Source organism: Tachypleus tridentatus, chromosome 1 (genome assembly GCF_004210375.1).
Source record: "Tachypleus tridentatus isolate NWPU-2018 chromosome 1, ASM421037v1, whole genome shotgun sequence".
In the NCBI taxonomy this organism is placed as follows: Eukaryota; Metazoa; Arthropoda; class Merostomata; order Xiphosura; family Limulidae; genus Tachypleus; species Tachypleus tridentatus.
Genome location: NC_134825.1, coordinates 101,967,400 through 101,985,941, shown reverse-complemented (window position 1 = coordinate 101,985,941; position 18,542 = coordinate 101,967,400). Strand labels below are relative to the sequence as shown.

Genomic DNA, 18,542 nt, shown 5'->3' with positions numbered 1-18,542 from the left:
ACAAGTTTAGTTTAGTTGTTTCTTGCATAATGTTTAGTTTGAAGACTGAATTTCTTGTGGTAGCTTATATGTGACCCCTATCTTTAGATAAGTATTACTGAAAGAATTATGCACATGGCTAAATAAAATTAACTCTTTACAAACAGGTCACAAGTTCAAAGGCCATGTCAACAAAATTTTATTGGATTACTCTTTCATAAATTTATGTCAATATGTTTGGCATAAAACCATAGATTATAATTCAAGTTTTGGTATTACACTTATTCAATTTCTTACTTTAAAAGTAAATATAAAAAGCAACAGTTAAACTTCTATTTTTGTATGTCACATGGTATGTTGAATGCTGCACTGATTCAAATTAGATATGTGTGATATCAAAACACAAAGCCTATAGTTTTGTATGAATTAAGAATTCAAATTACTGGCATTAAAAATCTAAAATGCAAAACAAAACCTCGTATCTTTTCTTTCTGCTAAGATATTGCTTATGTACCAAATCAAACACAATGGCACCACCAACATCTTTCCATTTTTGGGAAGGGTCATTTGTATACACTTACTTCAACAGATGACAAGAGAATAATCAAGTGAAAGCTCTAAGTATCCCCCTAGTGGTTTTATCACCCATTTTAATGTCTCAGTGGGCCATCTCATTCTTTCAAACCAAGATTTCATGCAGGTGGGTTGTGCCTTTAGTCTGCTCAAAATTTCTTAGTTTTTTAAAACTGAAATACAGCATAGTTACTGAGCTTAATAAATCATAGTGGATTTCTATGGTACTGTTATCATAATTTATAAACTTTTGACTATTCAACTGTATATATAAAACCTACAAAAATTAGTTTGTTTGATATCCTCCATGTGCAAAATTTTGAAAGGTGTAGCAATCTATGTCATGCATCAACCAAGTGCAAATGTCATAGCTCGAAGAGATAACTGTTTGCTTTACTTCTTTATTTACTGTTCTGCATTTTGAGTAAAATAAGTTTAATAACTTATTTCTAATGTACATATATATAATGTATATGTATAAAGATTGAAATGTGACTGCATAAAATATTAGTCTGATAAAACACAGCCAAGACAAGGTCACTTTCTAAAGGCTAAAGGGCAGTTTTATATTGTTGGATATGGTAACATGAGTGCATGTGCACTGCATCATTATTATAACTTCTATACTGTTAGCCAGGCAAAACTGAAAAGATCAATATAATAAAAATAAATATATACAAATGTATAACATTCGGAGATTTAACCTACTTAGTCTAAGCATTTATACTTTTCATGTTATAATGTGCTGTCATTCTAGAATGAAAAAGCATGATTTATACTTATTTCCTAACTTTTTATGGTGATTTTGGGATCAGTCAAATCTACCAAACCCATGCAAAGATTCATCAGTGAAAATAACATACAAAATACAATGTTTTTTTTCCTTAATAGACCTTTAATAATTATCTGGACATTATAAACATTTTTGCCTATAAAATGTGAAAAGTTTCTGATGCACAAAAGTAATTTTAATCTTAAAATGAAAATTATTTTGCATGTTGGATAGGTAATAACTATCAATACTTAAAGCTAGAATCCCATACCAATAAGGCAGAAGGGCCAGTGAAGACATTATCTATACACAATGGATCTGCACAGATTGTGGCCATGCCAAAAGAAGATGAGCAAACTAGAACAAGAACTGCACTATATCCAGAACAGGTATACTCTTCACCCAAAACATACATTACACACTGCAGGTGAAATGTGACAGTACTGGTTAGGCCCCAACCAGAAAGCCAAGGTAATACTGCTTGGGGTTGAAGTCATGGGACCATGGCTTATAAATCCAATGTTGGTGGCTGGAGCATATGGACTACAACAGGTATTTATGTGAATACATTTGTAGCTAGAGTTATGCATTCTGAGGTACTGCTGAGAAATGGACAACTCCTCTCCTCAACCTAAGGTAGTTCAAAAGGGAACACCCCAAACTCAGAATGATGGGATCTTGTATGCCATAATCAACCTGAGGAAACAGAACTTATCCAGTCTGGAATTACAAACACTCATACTTACACCTCAACTATATGAGGAAGGAAAATTCCACTTTGGTATATAATGCCAGATTTTGTTGCCCTCCTCAAGAGAGAGGACTACTAGAAAAGAAGTGGGAGAGATGAGTACTTATGTAGATACCACCAAAAAAATCCAGGGTTGCACTGGCCAATGTGGTGCTACCAACAGAACATGACTAGGGGTTAAACAAATCACAACTAGTACTCTAAGTAACATATGAATTGCTGAAAAAGCACAGAGGTGGAATCCTATCCAGTCCTAACTGAATGCATTTCCAATGCATGAGAATGAAGTACTAGAGACCAAAATGCCAGTAGTTGACTGTTCTAATGTATGAGAAACTCGTCTGTAATAAGTATCCCAAACAGAGAGTAAATCCGATAGAAAACTTTGCAATGCAACATCACTCTCTTGGGAGAATCTGGCTGGATCAAGACAAACTGTCACCAATTTGTTAGAAATGACAGACATCAGGGGGAGGATAAGAAAGACCTGATTTACCTCTATTCCAGATACATTAATGCATAACTGCATGCCAAAAATAGTTAACACAAAGAATATTCAAAACATCTTCGACAGTCATACTACAGAAAAACCAATAGTGAATGGTTTGTCAAGAAAAAGTCACATGTTATCTGTGAAGAAGATGCTAATACACAGCATCAAGGTAAAGGACACATTGGCTTAGGTGGAAAGTGTCACAAGACAGATATTGTCAAGGATGATTACGTGTGAAATGAAAGACTGAAGCAAACAAGAAAAAATCAGACCAATACTTAGATAGGCAAAGTTAAAAAAGCCTTAGCTGTCAAATAATAGCTGTGGCATGAAAGGAGGTATGTTTCAGGATTACACTAATAAAAAATAGTAAATTCTGAGTGAGATACAATACGTCTGGTTTCATATCTGTGATTTTAGATTGTCAAATTCAGTGAACTTAAAAGAATGTTACCTGACCTAAATGATATTCCCTGTGTTTGTTGCTGAATAGAAAAAAAAGTTATATTTTTTCTACATAAGTGACCTTGTAGTTACAACACTTAATAATGGACAATCCATAAGGAGACTAGATGGGTGGACAATCCTATGTTTTGAATAAATGTTTTCATCTGAAGGAAAAATTTAAAATGATGTTAAATTTGATCTAGTTAGGACTTTCTTATTAAAGTGTTAAGTTGTTTAAAAAGTATTGTCACAACATATTCTATTATTAGAGGAGTTCATATCTATTATTTGGTAAAAATAATGTCAAGTTCATTTCACATAATGATAATAAATTAGTTTATTTATTCCTAAAAGTTTGCTACAGGTTAATTTCACTTGCAGGTCTAAGTGCACAAACAACATTTCAATAGAAATTTCCCCAATTAACAGTAAAAATGCACAACTCACAAACTAACTTACAGGATTCCCTTGCTTGTAATGTTATTAACTGAATTGACACAATAGACATCAATCTTATCACTGAACTCATAAACTCACCAAATGCTCATTAAATTTTGATATTAACTAATTACGTATATTTATAAATAATATACCCTTATCTGTCAATTATTACATCACCATGATTGACAGCTTCCTTTAGCAAAGAACTAAATTATAACATTGGAAATATAACTTAAAACAGTATGATACTTTGATGTCCTAGGTAAGTTGAACAAATTTGAAAGACTTGTGTTACAAGACATGTAAAAAGATTTATCTTATATCCAACAGAAAAAAAAAACTGTAATGTGAAAGTTTTCTTTTTATAGAACACCACTAGTAGACTGAGAATCTTGAGTAATCAATACATACAGTGAAGGTAAATATTCCACTTTTCAACTTCCAAGGTTTTGTATCAAAGATCAGGAAATCATATCATTGTAATATTAGATTTTCCACATATTCTGGTCAGTAAATACATGGTGGAGCACCCATGAAAACAAAGCTAGATTTGTTTACTCAAGTTCAAAATGTTTTAAAACAACAGCTATTTTATGGAAGGAGCAGAATACCTATAGTGTTATAAGAATAGATCTAATTAATTTGAGTGCAGACAAGAAACTTTAAACAAGTTGTATGGGTTAAACATTAAACACCAACTTAAAAGTCAGACTGGCACAGTGCACTCTATTTAAACAAGTGTGAAAATAATTTTATTGGGGAAGCTTTAAATTATTCCTTTAGAAATGTTGTATCAACTCGTACTAAGTGGAGATGAGAAAATTAATTCAAAAATTTTATAGTATGTAAAATCTTACTTAGGTTGCTAAAATGACAGGAGATTAAAAGTAACCACAGTTTATGTTAAACTCATGCGAGAAGTATTTACTCATTTCAGGAGGTTTTAATGCAGTGAGTAGATTAGAAATAACTGGTATTACTATTATTTGCAAAATGTAAAAAGAGTGCTATCCCCTTCAACAGTTTTAAGATTATCTGTAGGAACTGAAAAATGTACAAAAGAAGATGAGTATTTCATTTGTGATAAATGAGGCAAAAGGCTTGCAAGATTTGATAAAGTATTGAGGTAGAGATTCTTGAACAAAAATTGATGAAATTGTTCACTGGATTTTCTGTAAGCTTTCTTATTAGGTCACTGACAGGAATATAAAAATATAAACAGAACACTTTTACTGCCAATGAAATAAACTTGTTTTGGGAAAAATGCCTGGATAAATTAGTCTTGTTATGATGTAGAAAAATTTACCTGACACTGTTTTAAACCTTGTTTTCAATCTTAAGAAAACTATGGTCAGCAATGTGCCAAAGTATTTGGCCTCATTTTCATATGTTTTGTTCAAGTTTATTTGTAGTTTAGTAGACTTTTTTTGTTTAGTATGCAAATGATAAACATCTCTTTCATATTACTCATATTTAAGTGTTTAGATACAAAATTATAGCATTGGAACAATATACACAACTTTATCATTTTACACCATGTTTTAAATTCATAATTTTTACTTACAACTTCTTTCAGATAGTCGAGTTGTGTGTTTTGATGCTCCACTGGTATGAAACAAACTTCCTGGTGTAGTTCCAGTGTCTTCAAGCAATGATAGAGCTAAGGAAATTATCAGATGTATTTAAGAAAAGTACAAGTTATTTGTATATATAAAAAGAAGGTTACATAAATATACAAATTCGATACTTCATATAAAGTAAATTCCAAAGTATTTAATCCTATGCTTATGGTTGGAGGTCAAAATATGCATGTCAGAATCTTTTAAAGATATATTAAAATGTCAAAAAACTTTATATGAAAATAAAATTTATTATTCCAATTATTATATTTTCTGAGTTTTAATTCCCTCATTATAAAAGAAAATATTTAAATAAATTCCCTATCTTCAACTCTGTATCACAATAATTTTTCACTCCAAATTGCTCCCTTTAGATTTTCTTACTACATTCATGTGACACCTGTAACCTTCCATCAATCACAGACTTATACTTTACATATTGCTAAACCTTAATATAAACTTTTAGCCTTCATGCTTTATAATTTCAGGTATAAACAATAAAGTCAAACTCAAAGGCCACGCCTCTCCTTCCTCATCCTATCATTCAAAAAATATCAACAATAATTACCTCCAACATTTGCTATTAAATTATTTATAACCAAAGGAAGAAGAATATTCTGATCTATAACAATAATTACAAGGCTAATAAGTTACTGTGCTAAGCTTAAAAGAATTCAACCTTGGTTTCACTGTTGTTTTTTTTTGTTAGTGTTTAGCTCAAGCAGCTAACAGACTTTCTAAATGTATTTATAACTTAGTTAGAAAGTCAGTTAAATTACATTAGTTTTAGGGCATTTTGTTTATCATGCATTTGTTACCTATTTGAAGTAAATATTAAACATTCTTCACCACTGATGCCATTATATATATATATAAAAGCCTATGGTGTTTCATCTAACTACAAAAAAAGTGCAAAATTTCTTTTTTAAACGTACATTTTTATTTATGTATTTAAAAGATTAGTAACTTACTAGATTGATAAATTTTGTTTGTTTTAGCACAAAGCTATACATAATAGGCTATCTGCATACTGTCCTCCATGTGAAATTGCATATTATTTTCATGCCAAGTGAATAAACTTACCACTGGACAACAGCTTAGATCAGAAAACTTAAATGAAAAAAATATTTCTCACAACACTATCATAGCATACACACACTATACTTGTAATTTTATGGTTTGTTTGTAGTTGTAAAGAAATAAAACTGAAAGAACCCAGATTTTTAAAACATCCGTTAACTCTGGTTATAAAGCTGGGTGATTTTACTGATTACCTATGAGCTGATATTACATCAGTTAGTATCTCAGAATTAATCAGTTAAATCAACTGTCCGCAAATAATAAACCAAATCTAAATTAGTTGTGCTAATTGTTATTGTTTTTTTCTTTATTATTCCAACACTACTAATTGGAATTACAATAAAATTGATTGTAATCAAAATAACTTACTAATCAAATATTATTTTTCAAATTGTTTACTAATTTTGATTATTCTGACTATTCAAGTAGTCAGAATATTGTCATTAGACACTAAGAGAATGTGTAAAAAGTTTGTGAATCTGACGATGACTGAAGAAGGTCGAAACGTTTTCACTCCTCTACGTAAAAAAATTTTCTCAACCCAAACGAGCCATTTTTACATATATGTGTCACAAGTTTGTACTTTATTGTTTATATGTGATATATATTTTATCTACAACAGATTAGGATTACAAAAAAGGTGACTTTGTTCCAAATTATTATAGCTATATATATGTATCATGCTAAACGAAAGGTAGTCTAAAAATGTATTTATGAAATGTTGAAATGTAATCAATTAATAAGCCCAATAACTGATCAATTAGCAAATCACACAAATCACCAAGCTCTAATTGTATTACAATTCACCATAACTTGAGAGGTTAAATACTTTTTTTTGCAACACAATAACAAACCCTACTCCCAGTTTAGTATTTGACTTTATACATACAGAAGTAAATATGATGAAATTTAAAACATATAATTACAAAAGTAAATATGACGAAATTTAGAACATAAAATATAAATAACATGAATATAAGATGCCACTAGTACATGTCTACATCAAGATTTAGTTTTACTGAAGATTGTTCAGTTTGAAGAACTAAAGTGAATAATTCAAAATATTTGACACATTTTTCCATATTATCACTAAAAGTTAAAAAATAGCTCCTTTGATCAGTAGTTAATACAAATTTTATTTTATAAATTAAAAGGTACGTTGGATCAAGACCTATTGTTATTTTTCAACACAAATAACTAATTGTACATTTCATAATTAAACAGTATTAGTTACAAAAAACAAAAACAAATCAATATTATTCATATTTTTTTTACATAAAGAAACAATCTTGATACCTTAAAGACTCACATTTTTATATCTTGGAATATTGAAGTTTTCAAAACTAAAAGCACTACTCACATTTCTGCAAATTTCCAGCTCCTGTACTACTCCTGCTGAACCGACTAGTTGTAGTTTCTCGAACATTTGGTGAAGCAATATTTAGTACTGAAAATGCCAGTGACTCACTGCAAAGACATAAATTTTTAAAACTCTAAAGAATCATAGCTGAATAAGTAATTATAATTCTAAAAATAAGGAACTCAAGTACAATCTGTACCAGGTCAGTTATTTCACAGAAAGTGAACTATACAGCAGGCTCATTGCATGCTAAAGTCTGTTTACTGCAAAATAAGAAGCATCTCTAGTGACTTCCAGGTCATATATCTTTCCACTTGCAAGTTGCAGTCATTTTGTTCATACAATGTTTAAAATCTACAGAAATACTGTCATCCAGTGATCTTAATAATAAAATTGTAAATATAAGTCTTATGCAATGCTCTAGAATATACACACAAATGTAGAATTGGTCTTGTTTGTATTTTCATTTTCCAAATGATGCAAAAATGTAGAGAATGACACATCTCGCTTAACCATGAGATGTTTATTTTGGACAGTAATTTTCAAAATGTGCAATTGGCAGTTTATTTTTATTGCAAAAATATTACAATGTTAAAATGCTATTAATACTTATTAAAAAACTGTAAAGGATTAACAGCAGGAATGTTGTAGGTAGCATCATCAATTGATGTTGGTCACTGTTTAAGGATTAATTAATGAGCTTGTGTTAGAAATACATTAAGCCTAATACAACTGTCTTACGAAAAACCCAACTGATTAAAGAATCATGTTTTGACTTAAACCAGTGATACAGATGGAGAAATAGTCAATAAAATGTTTAAATTTGCTAACATTATTAAGGACTAAGGTGTTACTAACTATAAGGAGAATGCTGTTGCTTTACAAAAAATTTAGATCACGTGATGAGTTGAACAAGTAAACAACAAATGGTTTTTAATTACAGGAAATGCAAAGTAATGCATTTGGTTTAACATAATCTGAATTGAAAAAATGAAAAAATTTAATGTTATGCAAGAAAAACATCTTGGTGTTCTAGTTGATCAGTGTTAAGCTATAGAAGTGATGTACTATGCTTAATGGTAAATTAAACAAGATTTTACATTCAACTTACAGTAGTGCATTTAATAGTAATTACAGTGAGTACTAGAATTATTATTGGAATTGAAAATTTTATACAACTTGCAAGAACAAGCTAAGATCATTGAAACTGTTTTCTGTTGTTTCTGTGTTTTTGTTGCTATTTTTTAAAATCACAATGGATCTAAGTGAGGTATTTAAGATTGTTGCTGTTGATAAAGTGCCAACACATCATTTTTTTATACCTAATACTAGTAGTAAGAATGATAATGACAAGACGGCACAAAATAATTTTTTGTCAAATTAAGTTTAAAACATCTGCTACTAAGACGGTTTTATTTTTATAACAATGGCTGGCCCATGGAATGAGTTGCTTTCCAGTTCCCATGTTATGGGTGTAGTAAATTTAAGGAAGGATTGAAAAATATAAAATAAAATGAAAAATGTTACCTTTGAGTTTTGTTTTTACTTTTTAGCTCACTAGACTGAACCATCTCAATCGACTAATACTGACCCCTTGGTTTCCTTAAATAGTAAATTAAACTACTAACTAGCGATACTACTTCAAGGATTTATACTTGATATTATAGTTTTCTACACAAAACTAAGAATAACTACAACAAATTACATCAACATGACACAAACAATAACAACTAACATTGACTGGCATACCTTTTATTAGTCATTTTCATACTATTATCATAACTAACTTCAAGATTTAGAATTCAAAGTGGACAGCAGTTTTTACATTCATATACATTATTCATTTAAATAAACAGGTTTACTCAAGTTTCAGAACACACAAATCAACCCAAATAACGTTACACTTAAAATCTATAATGTTAAGATTATATCTGCCGCTTTCTAATCCAAAAAGTTTGCACACAGCACGACAGTCTCATCCACGAGACTAACCGCAGAAAGCGGGAAAAAATTTATCACAAACAAGGGGGCATTTAATATTATATTAGTTCTCGTATATAATATTTTTGTTATGTTTCTCGACGGGACAGCACTAAGTTTACTGACTTACAACGCTAAAATCCTACGATGAACACAGCAAATAGCCCGATGTGATTTGCGTCATTAGAAAAGTATGTAACTTTATATGTCAAGAAGGCCAATTTAGTTAAAATAATCGTAGAAAACCTAACTTTTTAAGTTTTGTTTTGAATTTCGCGCAAAGCTACACAAGGGCTATCTGCGCTAGCCGTCTCTAATTTAGAAGTGTAAGACTAGAGGGAAAGCAACTAGCCATCACCACCCACCGCCAACTCTTGGGCGACTCTTTTACCAATGAATAGTGGGATTGATTCTCACATTATAACGCCCCCACGGTTGAAAGGGTGAGCATGTTTGGCGTGACGGGATTTCGAACCCGCGACTCTTAAATTATGAGTCGAGTGCCTTAACCACCTTCCCATGCCGGGCCAACTTTTTAAGGACAAGTTAACAGTCGGGAGAAAATGATAAAGGATGTTAAAAACGTTTTCAAAATCGCTCTTTGTTTGGCCACACAGAAAATATAGCCTCAAAACATGTTTATAAATTATACTTTGCCAACTTATTTTTATATTAGCATACCTATTTGATAAAGGACGTTTCTAAAATTTACTATAATATTTGGCTACATAGAAAATATGTCCTCAATAAATGGGAGCTGCGGAATTTTAAAAGTTTTACATTTATAAAAGGGAATAAATTAAAGATTGTTTGTTTTGTTGAAATTCAGGTTGTTAAGAGATATCTTTGTCTTTATAAGTGTATTACTTGTTATTTGTTAGAGTGTAGTAATAATGGATTCAAAATACGGCTGGTATGGGTAGTAAAACTTTTATTAAGTAGAGAACAATGGTTCGAACTTTTCAAGTCATCTTCAGGTTAATCTGAATATATTTTTAGTTCAAGTGGGTTTCTAGTCAACACAAAAGTGTAGTAATATGTTTGCTGTTGAAGCTTTCATGTTTTTATTATGTTGATTTCATCATTAAAGGATATCTTTGTACTGTGTATTTCAGTATTAAAGGTGTATATTTATTTTTATTTTGTAGTGTTGTATTGTCAAATGTTTTTCTTCTCAGTTTTCATGTAATATTTCATTTCTTTTTGTAGCAACAAGGTTGTTTTTTTTACTGTGTTATTTTGTGGTAGGATAAATTTAATTTTGGAATTTTCTTAAAGGTTTTTCTTTCAATATTACTATGTCATATGTTTGTAAATCATTGTTAAAAGGAACTGATTTTGTATTGATATAATGAAGTGCGATTCATTCTTAAAGTATTGCGTCTTCCACGTGAGGAACAAAGGAAAATTAGCGTGCTACTCAACAATTCCGTAAATTTAAATGTAATAGATCTTAAAGTTAACTTTATTATCAATTTAGATCACTGGTTCTTAACCTTGTTGAAGGTACTGAACCCCGGAAGTTGCGTACTTGCATTCACTGAACCCTTCGTAATTGGAAAAATAAAATATGATTTTTTCAAATTCCAAACATAAGTAGATATTTTATTAGTGCACCAAATGAACCATGCATCAGTTGCACACAATATCACTGGGTTCATAGAACAAAACCAACAAAACGTGAATTTCACACAAAAACAAAAACATAACTCTATGAATATTTACTGCAAATGAATGTGACTTTTGTTGTTGAGAAAAGTTCAGAAATGCGCGGCTTCACCTTGGCAAGTGCCACTCTCATATCATTTTCGCAACAAAGTATGTTCCTTTTCTTTGTTTTTATCTCTACCATCCTCGAAAAGGATTGCTCGCAAAGATACATTGTAGCAAACGGTATGAGTATCTCAACGGCTTTCTTTGCAATAAGAAGTTACGCTACGATTTGGTGACACCAAAACGTTGAGAGCGTTGTTGTTCTGAAAAGTTGCTGTTGCACCTGGATCTGTTGCAATTCAATGATTTCGTCGAGGTATTCATCATTGACATCTGCTGTCGCAACATTAAACGTGAACGGCTGTCTCACCCATGCTGGATATGACTCTCTGGTGGGGAAGTATCCGTCGAGAGACTTTGCGAGCTCCTCCAAGTGCGTGGCAATTGCTTGCTTCAGTTCCCCGGGTACAGAAATGTCTCCGATTTCAGACACATCTTCGATCTTACTTACACAGTCGTTCAGCAGGGGAAAGTTTGCGAAGTTATCATTCTCTATTCGTCATTTCCATAACGGTAGCTTTTTTGAAAAGCATTCAGCTTTTCTTCTGCTTCGATGATGTTGACTCCACCGCCCTGCATCTGTTGATTGAGAGCATTGAAGATATTGGCCATGTGCGTCAAAATGAAAATGAACTTAGATTTTTCGAAGCAATCTGCATGACAACCTTGGTGCTCTCACAAAAACAGGGCTAATTCTACATGGATGGCAAAAACACGATTCAGCACCTTTCCCCGGGATAACCACCAAACGTTAGAATGGTACAGAAGTACCTCGAATTCAGAGCCCATTTCATTGCACAGCTCTTTGAAGATGCGGTGCTTCAGAGCACGATTTCGCACAAAGTTTACACATTCCACTGCAATTTTTAATACTTCTGCCAGTTTTGAAGGCAAGGTTTTTGTTGCCAACGTATGCCTGTGCAGAACACAGTGCGTTACAATGATGTGTGGTGCATCGGCTTTTACCAATGCACCAAAACCAGAGTTTCGTCCCAGCATGACTGGAGCTCCGTCCGAATAAACTGCAGAAACTATACCCCACGAAAGATCGTTGTCTCTGAAGAAGTCATCCACAAGTTTCTTCACGTAGGCTGCCCTAGTTGTTGTTGTAAGAGGCTTACAAAATAAAAAATCTTTTATTTCGTCGTTCTTCACATAGCGCACGAAAACAAAAAGCTGGCTTATATTGGAAACGTCAATGGTCTCGTCGAGTTGAAGGCTGAATTTTGCTGGGCTTGAAATCAAATAGGCAACAACTTGAGCCAAGATGTCATCGCTCATGTCATCTATTCTGCTGCTGATGGTGTCATTTGAAAGAGGAATTTGAGATAACTTATTTTCAGAAGGTTTTCCCAGCATGATATTCGCCATCTTCTATGCAGCTGGTTTTACGAGTGCTTCACCAATGGTGTGTGGTTTGCCCTGCTTTGTGATCATGTATGCAACTTCGTACGATGCTGTGAGGATCGGTTTGTCAATGGGTACAAAGCCGAGAACAGGCAAAATAGCCTTTTCATCGAACCTGGCTCTCATTACCTTGAATTCAGCAAGCGTTGTGTTCTTGTATTTCCCATCTCCATGCAGCTTTCGGGAGTGTTATCTTAGTTTTGCCGGTGCTATGCTAGAATTGCTCAACTTGGCATTGCAAATCATGCATTGAGGACGCTGACTCCCATCATGTTCCGTTATACACGTGAATCCATATTGTACCTATTCGTCCGAACACTTTCTGTTTTGGCTCGACATAGTTAGTATGAAGGGATTGAAAGATTAAGAAAAAATCACAAACGACGCACGATTACTACAGTCACAAGTCGACTGCTAAACGCACGAAATTCCCTGCAGCACAGATATCAGGGCCAAGTGATGTGACGTAATCAGCCGCAGCCAATGATGGCCAAGTGGAGCATGACGTTACGAATCATACGAGTGGGGTGAACGGAATGGACACATACACAGTGTGTGTGTCTTGACCTCCGCCGAACTCCTGAGACTGACTCACCGATCCCCTGGGGTTCGACTGCACCCAAGTTAAGAATCATTGACTCAGATCAAGCCTGAAATAAAGAATCCAATGAAAAGGTGGGAAAGAATTTGTTTGTTTGTTTGGAAATTTCGCACAAAGCTACTCGAGGGCTATCTGTGCTAGCCGTCCCTAATTTAGCAGTGTAAGACTAGAGGGAAGGCAGCTAGTCATCACCACCCACCGCCAACTCTTGGGCTTCTCTTTACCAACGAATAGTGGGATTGACCGTCACATTATACACCCCCACGGCTGGGAGGGCGAGCATGTTTAGCGCGACGCGGGCGCGAACCCGCGACCCTCGGATTACGAGTCGCACGCCTTACGCGCTAGGCCATGCCGGGCCGGTGGGAAAGAAATATCATGTTTTCTACCTGCTTTAATAAAAGATATATTTTTATGTAAAAACGGCTGGTATGGATTGAGAAAATTCTATGTAGAGGAGCAAACAACGTTTCGACCTTCTTTGGTCATCGTCAGGTTCACAAAGAAAGAAAGAGGTAACTGACCGATAGCTGACCATGTGTTTGAAGGGGGTTGTGTAATTGAGTGTAGGAATGCAGAGGGGGTGGTTAAATGTTTGATTATATTTATTAATATAGGTATAAAGGTGTTCCTTTGTATTGGTTTATTTTGGGCTTGAGTTGTTGTATAAGTAAGTCTTCTTTAATTTTGCGTTTGTTCATGTTTGTTTCTTTATTTAGTATGTGAATGTTTTTGTGGTTATGTTGTGTTTATTTGATTTGCAGTGTTCGAAAACGTGTGAAGGTGACTTTTTATGTTCTTTGAATCTGGTTTCCATTTGTCTACTTGTTTCTCCAATATAGAAGTCGTGGCGGTTATCACATTGTAATTTATAAATAATGTTGGTGTGGTGTTTGTCAGTGTAGTTTTTGTATAGTATAGACCTTAGTTTTGTGCGTGGTTTTTGAATAAATGTGGTATTAACTGGAATGTCATATTTTATTACTAGTTTTTGCCGAATGTTGGTTCTTTTTTTGCTGATGTTCGGAATATACGGTATGCAGCAGTATATGGTTTCAAACATGTGGCTAGATATCGGTTTATTTACCTCTTTCTATCTTTGTGAACCTGACGATAATCGAAGAAGATCGAAACGTTGTTCGCTCCTCTACATAAAATTTTCTCAATCCATACCAGCCGTTTTTACATATATATTTTTCTCTACGAGTGGGTTTTCTCGTCATCAAAGAATAGATATATTTAATTTATTTTTTGTAATTAAGTTTATCTGCTATAATTGTGGTAACAAGTGGTCCAGAAAACTGTTGAGGTTTTCACATAATCACTTTGATTTTTTATTTTCTTTAGTCGATAGCTGTCTTTTTTCTAGTCTTACACTGCTAAATTAGGGACGGTTAGCGCAGATAGTCCTTTTGTAAATTTGCGCGAAGTTCGAAACAAACCAAATCAAATATTTAACAGTAATTTTAGATAAGTGAATCGTTTTCACTGTTTGTTATGCTTAAAATACTAACAAACCATTGGTTATAGATTTCTCTAAACCAATGGCGATCTGAAAGTTCTATTAGTTGTTATAGAACACAAACATAATAATAATAAAATGTACACTATGGTAAACGAAATAATAATTAGATCTAAGTGAGAATATTTATTCCCGATTTGTAAAAAATCGCTATGTGATAATAAAAACAAAATTATTTATCTGTGTAGCTGAATGATGGAAAATACCGTTATTAAAACCAAAACAACTTTTATGAAGTTTAAATACGCCAGCATGGGTTATTATTAACCAATAATACATTAAGGTATAGCTTCTCTTATATGTAATTTGTGCAAATTACTGCACCACCTTTCTACTGCAAGCCAGAAATTCAAGCTGGAGAGTGCAACCTTAGAATGTAACATGGAAACGTGGCTTGTGTAATTGCTGGTAAAATCAGTCTGATTAAACAAATTTAAAATAATTAAGATAATAACAACTATTGAAAAAGAAGTTTAAAATCTTCTCTAGAAGCTATATTTCCTTGTATAGTTTTATAAATATTGTTAGGTTGTCAACCTGAAGATGACTTAGGAAGGTCGAAACTTTGTTCTCTGCTTATCAATAAAAGTGTTAATACCATACCAGCCGTTCTGAGATAGATGTTCCTGTTTTGTTGTTGTTCTTTTGGAAAAAATAATGATTGATGCATTGTTTAACAATCGCAACCAAAGTGTTTAAGAATGCTAATGATCTTGTTTCTAAATCAATTTGAATATAAACTTATAACGATTAAATATTGGCATTATTTAGGCAAAGGATTGTGAAAAGGAAATGTGAGATATGCATATGCCAAAAATGTCAAGGTGTCTGGTTTATTACATATTTCTGTTATTTAAGGACATTTTTTCCAACAGCTGCATAAAACTGCAGTAAAGCTGTCGCCCATAGCAACACCATGAGTTTGTGTATATCTTTGCTGAAACACTGTTAATATCACTCGCCTACTTTTTCTTGATTGAAAATTTCAAGAAACAATCCAAAAGGTGGATTTTAAAAGATTCATAAATTGTTAGTTATTGGATGTCAATGTTGATTTTTTTAGCCGCGTAATAGAGGCTCAGATTATTTTGGTTTCTTTCGAATACGTATTTCTAATTCACAACTTTGTTATTTCTTCACCGATAGGTCTCGAAGATTAATTTAATCTAATCCTGCCTAAAGGAATTCAAGTACCGCGGATACTGAGGATCCCCTCTTGTAAAACAAGATAAATATCAACTTGCTTTCACAGCAAAACTTTGGTGATGTTGACGTCATAACTGTTGCCCAGTAACCTATACCACAGTTGAGAGCATAATCCCGCCATTTCTTTCAAACAAAACTTAGCGTTGCAAAGAGATTGAACTTCAAGAAAAATACTTAACTTTATAAAAATAACTATATGTAATAATTACTAAGAAATTAAGCTTAATTTAAAAGAAATACAAGGTAAGAAATTTATTTCTAAAATTTTTTGAATTTTTATGAGAATATTATATTTTATTTTTATGTGAAGCAAAGCAAATTTTGTGAACGTTTTGGTTTTACAATGGACTTAGGCTTCATATTTGAGCAATTTATTTGAGTTCAAATTTTAATAGTCAGTATTTAAATAAAAAAGTGCATTTTCTAAATTAAATGATTGAAATTTAAAAAGTTCATCAAAATAATTCAGTTATCAAGTGTACAACTCATAGATAACATTAACTTAGTAACTATTGTGTCGCCTAGAAAAATAAACTTATCTAATGCGTAAAATCAAATCAAAAAAGTTTAAACTAAACGTGTCTTCATTTGTATCATTATTTCATATTTCTTCCCTGTCTTAATAATTAAGGAAAGCCTTCTTCCAATATAGCGAAAGAGGTGAAACATAAGCTATTTAAAATTAATATATTTATATACAAACTAATAAGGGGTTGCTGGCTAAGTTATGAGAATAATCGGGTCCCGCGGTTCGTGATCAAGATGGAATTCATTAATTTTATTTTGTTTGTTGGTTGGAGTTAAGCACAAAACTACAGAGCAGGCTATCAGTGCACTGCCCACGACGCCCATCGAAAACTGGTTAAATGCGTTGTGAGTCCGAAGACATACCGCTATAGAACTAGGGGATTAACGTTAATGAGCGACGGTCGGGAAACCTTTTAGTTGTAATTTGTCTGAGCTTGATTTTTAAAAAGACTTCTAGTTGAGGGTACCAATCAAGGAAGAAAAAATTGTATTAAGGACATCGTTTTTATTAGATATTATGATTTTGTTTTCCTTCTTACCTCCATTTGTTACTAATTAAATGTACATCATAATAGTCTTACAAGATGCTAATCGTATACCCTGCTTTTTGGATGGTAATATTTGACACAATTAAGTTAAATTTTAACTCATTATATATAAATCCTTGAGTTAAAAAAAGGTGAAACACGATCTCTTCAGGAAATATAATTGTTCTTATTTAAGCCAACTTTCCGTCATTTATGAGTAAATGAAACCGTTGCTTAAATAAAATTAAAAGTTATGTTTCCTGAAGTAGAGGTCCTCTTATATTTATTTTTTAAAACTATCAGTACAACTCTCCAGTTTGCTCTACAATTTCTAAACTCTTGTAAGTTCTTGTACTTTTGTCTTTAAAATCAAAAGTGAAAATGTTCCCTATCTCAGGATAATTTTTGTCCTCCACGCTCAAAACCTTAACAGTAATACAAAATAGAATATATGTATTGTCGGACACTTCCCATTTGCCATACCCAAAATTACAGTGGTTGAATTAGCTAACTTTGTGTGATGAATGCTAATAGACTTGAACTCACATAGTGGTTTGGTTTGTTTTTGAATTTCTCGCAAAGTTACACAAGGGCTATCTGCGCTAGCCGTCCCTAATTTACCAATGTATGTTGTGATGAGGAACTCACATAGTGAATTAGTTTTAAAAATTGTAGTAATAAACTAATATGCACCCTCTCACGCTCATAACTACTTAATGGATCTGTTTGTATGCGTTTTATTAAAAATTGAGAACATTTTAGGTCTAGTTAAAAAATATAATATAGTAAAATCCCAGAAAATATTAAGTTTTTTTCGGGACCTCCTAGGCCCCTAAGTGTAAATGACCAATAGCACCAATGTACAGATGAGTAATAAAGTTTATTTTTAACTTAGTTTTATACTCATTAAACTGGGCCTTAATGCAGGCCTAGTTGTAATGCTGAAAAACAGAGCCATTTGTGCTAATATCCTGTTTCTATTCCCCTGATGATGAAATTAAATACACTTAAAATGTTTTAGTTTTACTTTTGGAGAAGCCTGGCGTGGTCAGATGGTTAGGTCGCTCAATTTCTCATCGAAGGGTCGCGGGTTCAAATCTCTATAATACTAAACGATCGCCTTTTCAGGCGTGGGGGCGTTAATGTTTAGGTTAATCCCACTATTCGTTGGTAAACGAGTAGCTCAAGAGTTGGCGGTGGGTGGTAATGGCTAGCTGCCTTCCCTAGAGTTTGTTTTGGAATTTCGCACAAAACTACTCGAGGGCTATCTGTGCTAGCCGTCCCTAATTTAGCAGTGTAAGACTAGAGGGAAGGCAGCTAGTTATCACCACCCACCGCCAACTCTTGGGCTACTCTTTTACCAACGAATAGTGGGATTGACCGTAACATTATAACGCCCCCACGGCTGAAAGGGCGAGCATGTTTGGCGCGATCGGGATGCGAACCCGCGACCCTCAGATTACGAGTCGCACGCCTTAACACG

The 18,542-nt window shown here is 33.1% G+C and overlaps 1 protein-coding gene across 8 annotated transcripts in view; it reads right to left on the bottom strand.

Moving 5' to 3' along the window:
* Positions 1 to 9,521, bottom strand: part of Nup107 (nuclear pore complex protein Nup107) — a 100,283-nt gene extending 90,762 nt beyond the window's left edge. For 3 of the 8 annotated variants that reach the window (XM_076515399.1, XM_076515409.1, XM_076515425.1), the window contains exons 1-3: positions 9,265 to 9,521; positions 7,516 to 7,622; positions 5,021 to 5,116 (exon numbers count right to left, since the gene is read on the bottom strand). In XM_076515399.1, coding sequence (XP_076371514.1) covers positions 5,021 to 5,116; positions 7,516 to 7,622; positions 9,265 to 9,284 — 223 coding nt within the window. In that variant the 5' untranslated portion in view covers positions 9,285 to 9,521. Of the gene's footprint in view, positions 1 to 5,020; positions 5,117 to 7,515; positions 7,623 to 9,042; positions 9,155 to 9,264 lie in introns of those variants that run through there. The other 5 variants (XM_076515380.1, XM_076515389.1, XM_076515415.1 and 2 more) reach the window with 3 other exon arrangements.
* Between the last annotated feature and the right edge of the window lie 9,021 nt (positions 9,522 to 18,542).